The sequence below is a fragment of the Siphateles boraxobius genome, unplaced genomic scaffold (genome assembly GCF_051911475.1).
Source record: "Siphateles boraxobius isolate OS27281-9 unplaced genomic scaffold, OSU_SipBor_1 75, whole genome shotgun sequence".
Lineage (NCBI taxonomy): Eukaryota > Metazoa > Chordata > Actinopteri > Cypriniformes > Leuciscidae > Siphateles > Siphateles boraxobius.
The window spans coordinates 2,060,001-2,072,545 of record NW_027509203.1 but is presented as its reverse complement, the minus strand read 5'-3'; the positions used below and the strand labels follow the sequence as shown (position 1 = coordinate 2,072,545).

The 12,545-nt window shown below is 44.9% G+C and overlaps 1 protein-coding gene across 2 annotated transcripts in view; it reads left to right on the top strand.

Moving 5' to 3' along the window:
- The first annotated feature begins 2,912 nt into the window (after nt 1–2,912).
- The window catches only part of LOC143724544 (nuclear factor 7, ovary-like), a 19,448-nt gene continuing 9,815 nt past the window's right edge, over nt 2,913–12,545 (top strand). For both annotated transcript variants that reach the window (XR_013197402.1, XM_077217685.1), the window contains exons 1-5: nt 2,913–3,566; nt 8,513–8,608; nt 8,823–9,053; nt 9,131–9,153; nt 9,235–9,353. Coding sequence is in view for 1 of the 2 variants with exons in the window: in XM_077217685.1 (XP_077073800.1) it covers nt 3,165–3,566; nt 8,513–8,608; nt 8,823–9,053; nt 9,131–9,153; nt 9,235–9,353 (871 nt within the window). In the remaining variant the exon portion in view is untranslated. The remainder of the gene's footprint in view (nt 3,567–8,512; nt 8,609–8,822; nt 9,054–9,130; nt 9,154–9,234; nt 9,354–12,545) is intronic.

Genomic DNA, 12,545 nt, shown 5'->3' with positions numbered 1-12,545 from the left:
GATCGCTCCAATGGCCCGATGAGGTCCGTACCAATTCTTTCGAAGGGGACCCCTATTAAAGGAAGAGGGCACAAAGGTGCTTTTGGGTTGGCCGGCGGATTCACCAGCTGACATCCACGACAAGAGGCGCACCACTTGCGCACGTTCTCGTGGATGCCCGGCCAAAAAAAACGGGTCATTAGACGGCTGCCTGCCCTAAATGCCCAGCCATTGGATCACAAATGCTTTTCCAGGCATCTTTTTGGAACTAATAACTGTGTTGCATCTTGCTTTGACTGGGTGTCTTGGGTCACCCGATACAACTTATCTTTTATGATCGCAAAATAAGGATAAGAAAGGGGTCGGTCCGGGTGAAGAGGCTGTCCGTCGATTGTGCGGACCTGATCAAATGCATTTTTCAGCGCTTCATCTCGGGACTGTTCCATAGGAAAATCATCGCGCTCTGAAAGATCTGTCCTTTCAATCGCGCTCCGTTCCTCCGAAACAGGCTCCGATGGTCCCGGAACAGCCTCTCCCACCTGAGCAATCGCCTTCCTCCCTCGCCTCTTTTTTATCCCAGAAGCACCCGCACATAAATGTCCCAATAAAGTTTTAAACCCTGGCCAATTGGTCCCCCAAATCAGCGGATGCCGGAGATGCTGACTAACCGCCACCTCCACACTATGCTTTTGTCCCCTGAATTGGATAATGACTGGTATTAACGGGTATTCCATCACCTCCCCGTGCACACACCTCACCTTAACCGCGCGGCTCTTATCCAATGCCTCGGACTGCATCAGGCTTTGATGAATCGAGGTTTGGTTACAACCTGAATCCACCAAAGCCTGATAGGTACCCCCCTTTATACCCACAGGTATTTGGTACAATCCGCTATGACCGGGGGCAGCCTGTGGTGTGTCGGGGTGTCGGGGTGTCGGGGTGACCAGTGTCCCCACCTCCATCACCGGACACTGGTCGATGAAATGCCCAGGGTCCCCGCAACACCAACAGGCCGGCCCAGACCGTCCCGCCGCTCCAGCGGTCAAGTGGGTCAAGCGGTTGGCGTGGGGAGAGCGAAAATGCCGGTGCGGGAACGCCGCCAGACGGGGAAATGACCCTCCGAGGGGGCGCCCTGGGACCCGTACTGGACTCCGTTGTGTTCCCAGACCTCCATCTCGGCGCTGGTCGGGGCGGAGCCGTTCCTCGGTACCTGGGTGCAGGGACAGGAGGAGAGGAAGAGGAAGAAAAAGAAGAAGAGAGAGAGGATGATGGCAGGCTTTCACCGACCCCTGGACACGCCACCAGCTGGTCCTCCGCAATTGGATGGCCTGATTCAGCGACGTCGGGCGGTGGCACTGGACCCACTGCTCAGTCTTTTTTGGCAGCCTTGCCACGAACTGCTCCAGTAGCACCTGATCGATCACTCCCTCGACGTCGCGTCCTCCGGCCATCAGCCACTTGCGACATGCGTCCCGGAGCTGTTGCGCGAAGACGAAGGGTCGTCCACACTCCCCGAGTTCCAACAACCGGAACCGCTGTCTGCTTTCCTCAGGGGTCCGACCGACCCGCTGGAGAATGGCGCGCCTTAGGTCCTGATAGACCAGGAGGTTCTGGACTGGCAGTTGTTGTGCGGCGATCTGCGCTTCCCCGGACAGCAGAGGAATCAGCCGCACTGGCCAGTCCATTAAGGGCCAGCCCCCAGCCTCGGCCGTCTTCTCGAACAAGTCTAGGAATGCCTCCGGATCGTCGTGAGGTCCCATCTTTTGTAACGGTATAGATACGGCCGAGGCCGAAGCTGGTGTTGATGGGGCGGCCCGACCCTCCCGGTCCATCCAGCTCCAGAACAGCTCACGGTCCTCTTGTTGGGCCCTGAGGAGCATCTCGAACCGTCGCTCCTGCTCCTCTTTGACATCCAACAGGGCCCGGTGTTGTTCCTGATGGAGTCCCGCGAGCGCGTGGATGATGTCCTCAAGTGGCGACGGAGTAGATCTGCCGGTGGCTCCTTCTTCCATCCCGGGTTTTCGGCACCAGTGTAACGATGTTCGGTTCAGTATCGTGGGGATGGAAGAAGACAGGTCGGTGTGACTGGGTCTGGTACACTTTATTTAGAAAAGTAAACAAAACGGCAAGAGAAAGCGCCTTCACTATAGGTCAACTATAGCACTCAGAAAAGGAAATAGTCCATAAGAAATGTTTTTCGCTCAGTCCGTTTGTGCACCAGATCCCAGTCCTTCTCTCTCCCTCCTCTCGCACCCGACTGGCCTTTATCTGGTCTCCCCACGCCAATCAATGTAATCAGAAACAGGTGTTCGTCATTTTGCACTTGACCCACTTACTTACCGCTCGGCTCCGCCCCCGCTCTCCTGCTGCAGACCTCGCTGAACCACGCCCCCACTACAAATAATCGATAAGGACAGTGGCTGTAAGATCATATATATAAATACAAACATAATTCTGGTGATATTGTCAGAGAAACAGTGATGTGACTGAATGGATATTAAATTTGTGTTTGTTAAGAAATGTCTATGCTAAGTGAGTATATTTTTCACAATTTACAAGAAATACTATCAATAAATGTGCTGACAAGTGATTCCTGAGAGACAAACTTTTGTCACATCTCTGTTTCTCCTGTTTATTCAGGACTTTCAATGTGTTGATCTGTTTGTTTCTCCAAACACTGACATCAGAATGATAAACTGATGAGTGTTTATCACTGAAACTTCAGAATGAGAAGAAATAATTTTGAGAAAGAATGGATCATGACTGAAGAGCAATAAATGAAACACGTATTTTAAATATTTTAGTATTTTCATTATTCTTTTGTGTTTTATCCAATGTTTTATAGCGTTATATCTTTACATTTCAATGCAAGTTCATTATATATGAAGAAATCATGATGTTGTTCTTTGACCTGTTTCAACACACCAACTTGATCAGAAGCTCCACCCTCTTACAACACTAACCAGGAAGAGACTGGCTTGTTATTTCTCTTTTCTGCCATACTGACTTTGTCTCGACAAAAGCAATAAAGAATCAGCGATCAGTGGAGTACGAAGGGAAAATCTTTACAGAACAATTTAAGAAGTTTGTTTCTGATCTTTGTGATTCTCATGGTGAATCATTTTTTAAACCGTCGTTCAGAAAGTGAAAGTAAAGTTTAGATTGCTGGAGCTCAAACAGTGAAAATGGATTCACTAAATGTTTCTGCAGAAGAACTTTCTTGTCCTGTGTGCTGTGAAATCTTCAAGGCTCCTGTTCTTTTATCCTGTAGTCACAGTTTCTGTAAAGAGTGTCTTAAACAGTTCTGGAGAACCAAGACATCTCAGGAGTGTCCTGTCTGCAGGAGAAGATCCTCAAAACCTTGTCCTCCAATTAATCTTGCGTTAAAAAACTTGTGTGAGTCGTTCCTGAAGGAGAGAAATGAGAGGCGTTCATCAGGGTCTGAGGAGATCTGCAGTTTACACAGTGAGAAACTCAAACTCTTCTGTCTGGAGGACAAACAGCCTGTGTGTTTAGTGTGCAGAGATTCAAAACAACATGACAATCATAAATTCAGACCCATCAGTGAAGTGGTTTCATCATATAAGGTAAGACAAATGTTTCTTCATACACATGTAAAGAAACATAATGAGTCATAAACGCAGATCCTTCTGTTTACTAACATAACTTCGGTTCCCTGAGATAACAAGCATTGCATCAGTAACTGACGCTTATGGGGAAAACTCAGTTTGTCCCCGAATACTGAAGCCTGATTTGTTCACGTCAAATGGCTTTTCAGTCCGCCAGAATGGACGGGACAGGCTGCCTATTTAAGTCGCCCTAAAATTAATTTTCGTCTGAATTTTTCTACTGAGGAGCAGCAGCTTCGACTTGCGTACAGTAGCATGACAAACTACGCAATGCTCGTTCTCGTTCTCAGGGAACCAGGGTTATGTTTGAAATTGCAAGGTTCCCTTTCGTTATGGTTCATTCGCCTTGCGTCAGTTACTGACGCTTATGAGGAACGCAGTTCAATAACGCCGTACTTCTAGCGCAGAACAGAAGAGAGCTTTATGACCTGAGCTCTAAAGGGCGTGGAAAGCACCTTACGGCCCGATAACTATATTAGCGTCCACACCAGCGGATGATATTGATCTGTTTATTCTACGCCCGTGCTCGTCTGTCACTTTAAATGCTCGAGCTCGTTACAACAGAATGGATTCTGATTGGCTTTGAATGTTTTTATCGTTCATCAGCTGGATAAAATCGTTCTGAAAGTGATTCCAACTATATAATTTCTCTGTGCCGTTATCATTATAGCGGTGGTGTGTACTCTGCTATTCTTTAATATTGAGAAAGATTTTTAGATCTATATCTTCATCGTTATCTTTATAGTTATCATATAGTTATTGTCCTTGGTGTGAATAGGCTTTTAGGCACATGGCCTTGTCTTAGTCTAAGGACGACTTTACTGTCATTCGGCCCAAAGTCAAGGCAGAATGCGTCCACTGAAAGAGCCTGCAGATCCCCAACTCACTTGACCGATGCCAGAGCCAGCAGAAGGGCATCTTTAGTGAGAGAGGCCGAAGGTCGGCTGTTGTGAGCGGCTCAAACGGAGGGCTTCGAAGTGCCTCAGGACTGTGGACAGGTCTCAGGATGGATCCATGTTTGGTCGAGGTGGGTTCAGCCTCCTGGCCTCCGGCTGGCCCACAACTACAAACCATCTGGGAGGCGTCCGTCACCAACTGAAACAGATGGGGTGATTTCCAGGGGACCAGGGCTTTGATACAGCCGTGGCTCACCCTGAGAATAAGGCGGCCCTCGAGGTGGGACACAGGTCTTCAACCAGTGTTGTAGTGCAAAGATCTGTGTGCGCATAGTTCCTCCTTCGATTGAGCTAAAAGCAGCCAATCATTGAGGTAATTCAGGAGGCGAACTCCCATCTGTCTCAGGAAGAGGGCAGCATCCACGCATTTTGAAAAACTACATGGAGCAACAGACAGTCCGAATGGTAGGACGGTATATTGAGAAGCTATTATTTGTTACTCGCTCCAGGGGCCTCATTTATAAAACTTTGCGTAGGTTTTGCGTCAGAAGTGGCGTACGGATGAAACATAGGACGTGCGTACGCACAGAAATATTCGGATTTATAAAACCGTGCGCACGCACATCCTACGCATTTTTTCCTTAATAAATCCCAATCAATTCTAAATGTAGCGCAGCTTTTGCGGCTTCATGTCACGCCCATAGTTGCCCATAAATAGTCCGTGAAACGCCCACAAGTTAAAATTAATAGATTGTGAAATTATGGCAAACATAGAGAGGAAATCAAAAAAACGTAACTTCACTCAATGTGAAGTAGAAGTTATCGTTGGCGAGGTGGAAAAGAGGAGAAAAATGTTGTTTGGAGGGCACAGTGTGGGCATTACTAATGCCAAAAAGGCACTTGAGTGGCAAAAGGTTGCAGACGCTGTAAATGCTGTAGCCTCACAACCTCGGACTGTGGCCGAAATAAAACAGAAATGGTCAGACATCAAAGTCGAGGCAAAAAAGCGTCTAGCGCTCCATCGCCAGAGTCTGTCTGCCACGGGTGGGGGAAAGGGGACACCGGAGCTGACCCCTCTTGATGAGAGACTGTCAGCAATTATTGGGGAATCCCTATTAAGTGGAGTGGTGACTGAGGCGGAGGGGGACACTGACGCGCCAGATGCACCGGATGACACAGGTAAGTGAAATAAGTCAAATGAATGCAGTCAAGTCACATGTATGTAGGCTACACGATTAAAATTTATTCATATAGAACAATCTTTATTTCAGTCGCTGGGTGTTCTAGCTGGGCCAGTGCCAGTGGTTCAGAGGCTGCAGCTGAGCAGCCGTCTGTGCCCAGCGTCTCCACGGCACGCGGCTCTCAACCCTCCAGCAGCGGGCGTGTCCTCACCGATGCAGTCCTTGAAATGCAGAGGGAAGTCATTAACTCAGTCAGAGAGGTGGCAAAGGAGTTGGGTGAAATCAAGACTGTCCTAACTGAAATAAACAGCACAATGAGGGAATTCTTGAATAAATAATATATTTTTTCCACACCTTTTGTTGTTCTTTACAAGCGACGCATCATTCCAAACGCTGGCGCACAGCAGCAGCATTTGGCTCAAATGTCTGGGGATGGGGGTCAGGGTCGGGGCCAACACAGCAATCGGCGTCAGGGGGTAGAGGCACGTTTTTAAGCTGCCACATTGTGTAGCACAGCACATGCCAGCACGATTTTGGACACCTTTTCAGGAGTGTACAATAACCTCCCTCCAGTGCAGTCGAGGCAGCGCCATCTGCCCTTAAACAGGCCGATGGTGCGCTCCACTATAGCGCGAGCTCGGCTGTGGCACATGTTGTAGTGCCTTTCCTCTGCATTATGTGGATTGAGGAAAGGTGTAAGCAGCCACTGTTTGAGGGGATATCCACTGTCCCCTGCAAGGATAGTGAAAGGGTTAAGACTTTGAAGTACAGTAAAATGTCTAGTAATCAAACGTAGCCTACCTAGAAGCCAGCCATCACGCACAGCACCAGCCTCGAGTCTGCGCCCAACACTGCTGTGTCTTAAAATGAATGAGTCATGGGTTTACCCAGGCCACCGAGCTACTACGTTAGTGAGCAACATGTCTGCATCACAAATAATTTGGACATTGATCGAATGGAAATGCTTTCGATTAATGGAAGCATTTTCATTCACATTCGGTGCCCTTATGGCAACATGAGTGCAGTCAATAGCACCGATAACGTTTGGGAAACCGTACATAGCTGCAAATTGAGCTTTCTTGTTTGCCTGTTCACCCGCCGTGCATGGAAACTTTATGCACTCATGGGACAAAGCTATTATGCCTTTTAAAACGTCTGGCATTATCCGGCTAAGGGTCGGCTGAGATATGCCTGACCTGTCAGCCAATTCCCTCTGAAAAGTGCCAGTCGCCAGGAATCCTAGTGTTGTTAGGACTTGAAGTGGGACTGGCACGGCATGGTTCCTCCGAGTGCTCCTCTGTAACGCGGGGGCCAAAAGACCGCAGAGGTCCAACAGGACAGCTCGAGGAAGTCGGAACCGGCTCATGAGCCACTCGTCCTCATTTGCCAACAAATCTTCTTGCTGTCTGAAGATGCGTTCACTCCGAATCCTTCCATTTGCCACATCTTCTAAGAGCGCAAGATCAGCCATTGTGCGTCATTACGCATTGTGATGGGGCATTTTATTTCCATCCATTTAATTGCATCTGACAAACTACAGATGTTGGTTATAATCTACTTGGAAATGGGAATTAGTTCAGCGCAAATGTAATTTCTTGCAGCTTTCTGAATGGTTGAGACATAGGCTACGTCATACGTTATTTTATCAAAAATAAAACAAACTAAAGGCATATGCATGAATACCATGATTCCGAAGCTGATGAAGACATTTTTAGTATGAAAACAACTTTCCCCAGAGGACAAATAATACAACTATTTATCTATCTGTCTATAAATCTATCTAGGCTATATATCTCCCTAATTATATATCTATCTGACTGACTATCTAATTGCATCTATATCTGCTCCGCCAGACGGACACATTGGCGAGAATATCAGTTTTGTACATTATTTCGTTCTGTTTACCATCTTATTTATGAGGATGTATTGTATAACATGCCAATATTATTGCAGAACATATTTGACTTTTCTTTTTGGAAATATTAATTTGCATTTCTGTTTCAGATCGATCAAACGGGTGTTCGTGTAGGCTGTTGATTGTAAGACTTGCTTTGTGAAGTCTTCGTGTTATTTATGAGAGGCAGTATTGCCATTTATTTTACACAACGGTCTACAGTTTCACACACTTTCACGTGTTTCTTCCATCTGCCGACGGTGTCGCCATTTCTCATTTCATCCGTTTTTGTGCGTACGCCTGGGTCAGAGCTTGCGTGAAGGACCGCACATTTTCCCGTCAAGTTTGCTTTTTATAAATACCAATTATTGCGTAGAGAGCGGCGTACGCCTTCTTTTGTGCGTGCGCAACGTTTATAAATGAGGCCCCAGGTCTCTCTGAATTCTCTTTCCGCGAGGGCAGATCTAGTTCTGCATGGCTTAGGGCTGTGGACGGGCAGAGATGCGCGGCAATGGTCTCTCAGTACAACTTAAATATGCACAAATGTTAACCAATCCGTCCTTAGTATTCAGTGTTGATTTGATTGAACAGGGCTGCAGTGATCAGGACTGGTTGTGTTTAGACCAGCTGAACTACATTAGAAATGCAGTTTCATAGATTTGAGGAATTAATAACTACGGGGGCAAATACATTTTCACGCCGGCCCAGTTGGAATTGGATAACTTTTTTTGTTTCAATAAATAACATTGTCATTTACAAACTGTATTTTGTGTTTACTCAGGTTGTTATTTCTGAATTAATTTAGTATGAGATGTACACAAAAACAGAAGAAATCAGGATGGAGGCAAATACTTTTTCACTGCATTATATGATCATATCGCTGTATTGTCTTTACAGTAATCTGGTGTTTTATGTATTTTTGTTCAATTCTAGGAGGAGCTTAATGCAGCACTGAAGTCCTTACAAAAGAAACTTCAACAAAATGAAAAAATGAAAGTTGAGTTTGAGAAAACAGTTCAACACATCAAGGTGAGGAAACAGAAACGAGAGTCATTTTCTTTACAGCTGTTGGACATTATATACAGTTATGATTTGATATAATGGATTCCAGTTTATTATTTCTGTAAATGACTAGCAGCAATCTGCCTCTGGATCTGCTTTATGTCAGGTATCCGAGTTTATCTTGGATATTAATGATGTAAAGTGTCGATTGAGATGATTAGTGAATGTGATGTGATTTCAGTCTCAAGCTGAGCACACAGAGAGTCAGATTAAACATCAGTTTGAGAAGCTTCATCAGTTTCTCAGAGATGAAGAAGAAGCTACAGTCACTGCACTGAGGGAGGAAGAGGAGCAGAAGAAGCAGAGGATGAAGGAGAAGCTGGAGGAGATGAACACACACATCTCAGCTCTTTCACACACAATCAAAGACATGGAGGAGATGATGAAAGCCAGTGACGTCTGCTTTCTGAAGGTCTGATTTCAGATCATTGGTTGATCATTGGTTGATTGATTGAGTTCTTGATGATAAATGGTGTGTTTGTTTTGCAGGAGTTTCCAGTCTCAAAGGAAAGGTGAGTGATCTGCTCCTGTCTCTGGTCTCTCTGGTTCTGATCCAAAGCCACTGCAGTTCTGACTCCTGAATGTTCTTCCAGAGTCCAGAGCTCACGGCCGGATCCACAGATGGCTTCTGGAGCTTTGATTCATGTGCCACGATACTTGGGCAACCTGCCGTTCAGAGTCTGGAAGAAGATGCAGGACATCGTCCAAAACAGTGAGTCTGACAGCAGAAGATCTGAGCTGGACATGATAGATAGATAGATAGATAGATAGATAGATAGATAGATAGATAGATAGATAGATATACATTTGGCAGACACTTTTATCCAAAGCAACTTACATTGCATTTCAAGGGACACATTTACATTCTTATCAGTTCTTGTTTTCCCTGGGAATCAAACCCATGACCTTGGCATTGCAAGCACCAACGCTCTACTGTTTGAGCCACAGGAAAGCTATCAATAGATAGAGAGAGAGACACAGACAGACAGACAGACAGACAGACAGACAGACAGACAGAGAGAGAGAGAGAGAGAGAGAGAGAGAGAGAGGCAAGGCAAGTTTATTTATATAGCACATTTCATACACAATGGTAATTCAAAGTGCTTTACATAGAAGAAATTAAAATAATCAAAAGAAATCAGAATAATTAAAACAGTTTAGAATAAAAGATAAAATACAGAAATAATCAAAAGAAATCAGAATTAAAACATAAAAAAAATACAGTGCAAACAGTCGGACGAACAGTGGTACAGTGCTCATTCAGTAAATGCACAGCTAAACAGAAGTGTTTTGAGTCTGGATTTGAATGTGATTACTGTAGGAGCACATCTGATCTCTTCTGGAAGCTGGTTCCAGCTGCGGCTGGCATAGTAGCTAAAAGCAGACTCGCCATGCTTAGATTGAACCCTTGGTATTTCTAGCCGATGTGATCCTAATGATCTGAGTGATCTGTTGGGTTTATATTCACTGAGCATATCTGCAATGTATTGAGGTCCTAGGCCATTGAATGATTTATATACCAGTAATAATACTTTAAAATCAATCCTAAATGTAACTGTGATCCCATGTAAAGACCTGAGGACTGGTGTGATGTGTTCATATGTTCTGGTTCTGCTCAGCGTTCTGTATGAGCTGCAACTGTCTTATGGTGTTTTTGGGAAGGCCAGTGAGAAGTCCATTACAATAATCCACCCTACTGGTGATGAAAGCATGCACAAGTTTTTCTAAGTCTTGACTGGAAACAAAGCATCTAACTCTTGCAATATTTTTCAGGTAATAGTATGCTGATTTAGTTATTGCTTTGACATGACTACTGAAACTAAGGTCTGACTCCAGAGACACACCAAGATTCCTGACTTGATTTTTAGTTGTTTGACCCCTAGACTGAAGGTATGCGTTCACCTTGAGAACTTCATCTTTGTTTCCAAACGCAATGACTTCAGTTTTGTCTTTGTTTAACTGAAGAAAGTTTTGGCACATCCAATTGTTTACTTCATCAATGCATTTGCAAAGGGAGTCAATGGGGCTGTAATCGTTAGGCGATAGGGATAAGTAGAGCTGTGTGTCGTCTGCATAGGTATGGTAAGCGATTTGGTTCTTTCTCATTATTTGGCTCATCGGGAGCATGTACAGGTTGAATAGGAGTGGCGCAAGAATTGAGCCTTGAGGGACTCCGCATGTCATGGATGTCCACTCAGACTTATGGTCTCCTATACTCACATAATAACCTCTGCCTCCTAAGTATGACCTGAACCATTTTAGGACTATCCCAGAAAGCCCGACCCAGTTTTCCAGCCTGTCAAGAAGTATGTTGTGATCGACAGTGTCAAATGCAGCACTGAGGTCGAGTAGTACCAGCACTGATAATTTGCCTGTATCAGTATTTAAGCGAATATCATTTATTATCTTTATGAGCGCTGTGTCTGTACTGTGGTGCGGTCGGAAACCAGATTGAAAATTGTCAAAGTATCCATTCGAGCTTAAGAATTTGTTCAGCTGATTGAAGACAACTTTTTTTTCTACAAGTTTTGTCTTCCGCCACATGCGCTCTGCTTTTCTGCATTGTCTTTTCATATTTTGCACTGCTGTTGAGTTTCTCCAAGGTGCTTTTTGTCTGCCTCTCTTCTTCCTGACTTTCACAGGAGCAATATCATCAATTACACTCTTAACTTTTGAGTTAAAAGAATCAAGGAGAAAATCAACAGAGTCAGCAGATATGCTTGGTGTTAAAGATATAGCCTTCATAAATAGTACACTAGTGTTCTCATTTAAGCATCTCTTCTTGAAAGACACAGATCTAGCTTCAATGGCAGGAGAGATCAATATATCAAAGAAAATACAAAAATGATCAGACAGTGCTACATCCTTAATAACAATTGATGAAATGTTTAGACCCTTACTGATAAGTAAATCTAGAGTGTGTCCACGATTATGTGTGGGTCCATGTACATGCTGAGTCAGATCAAAAGTTTTTAAAACAGTTTTGATTTCTTTTGCCATATTGGTTTCTGCATTATCTATGTTAATGTTAAAATCTCCAGCAATGGCAAAGCAGTCAAACTCTGAGGAAATTGTTGATAACAGTTCTGTTAAGTCCTCAGCAAAGGCTGGAGAGTATTTTGGAGGCCTGTAAACAATGATAAGTAAAATGCGTGGAGCACCTTTTAACACAATACCCAGATACTCGAAAGACGGGTAATTCCCAAATGATAATTGCTTACATTGATAGACATCTTTATAAAGAGCAGCTAAACCTCCGCCTCTTCTGACAGCTCTGCAGACACTCATAAAAGTAAAGTTAGGAGGGGCTGTTTCATTGAGGACTGTTGCACTGCAACTGCAGCTGATAGACAGACAGACAGATAGATATATAGATAGATAGAGTGATAGAGAGAGAAAAGAGGAGAAAAGAGAAAAAAGAAAAGAGAAAAAAGATGAGTGTAGAAAAGATGAGTCTCCAGAAAAGAGGAGTGCTGCAGGGCTGTAGCCTGAGTCCAACGCTATTCAACATCTACAGTAATGAACTAGCGGTCTACAGGGTGCTGCTGTCACCCTGTGTGTGCGTGTGTGTGTGTGTGTGTGTGTGTGTGTGTGTGTGTGTGTGTGTGTGTGTGTGAGAGAGTGTCACCTACTGCACAGGGACTACAGCAGCACCTGGACCTGCTGGAGAACTACTGCAGAACTGGGCCCTGGCAGTCAGCCTCACAGAGACCAACATTATGGTCTTTCAGAAAAAGTGCAGATGTCAGGAACACAGACACTAGTTCAGTCTAGGCAGCTACAGCCTAGAGCACACACACACACACACACACACACACTTACCTCGGCCTGGTCATCACTGCACACACACACACACACACACACACACACACACACACACACACACACACACACACACACACAC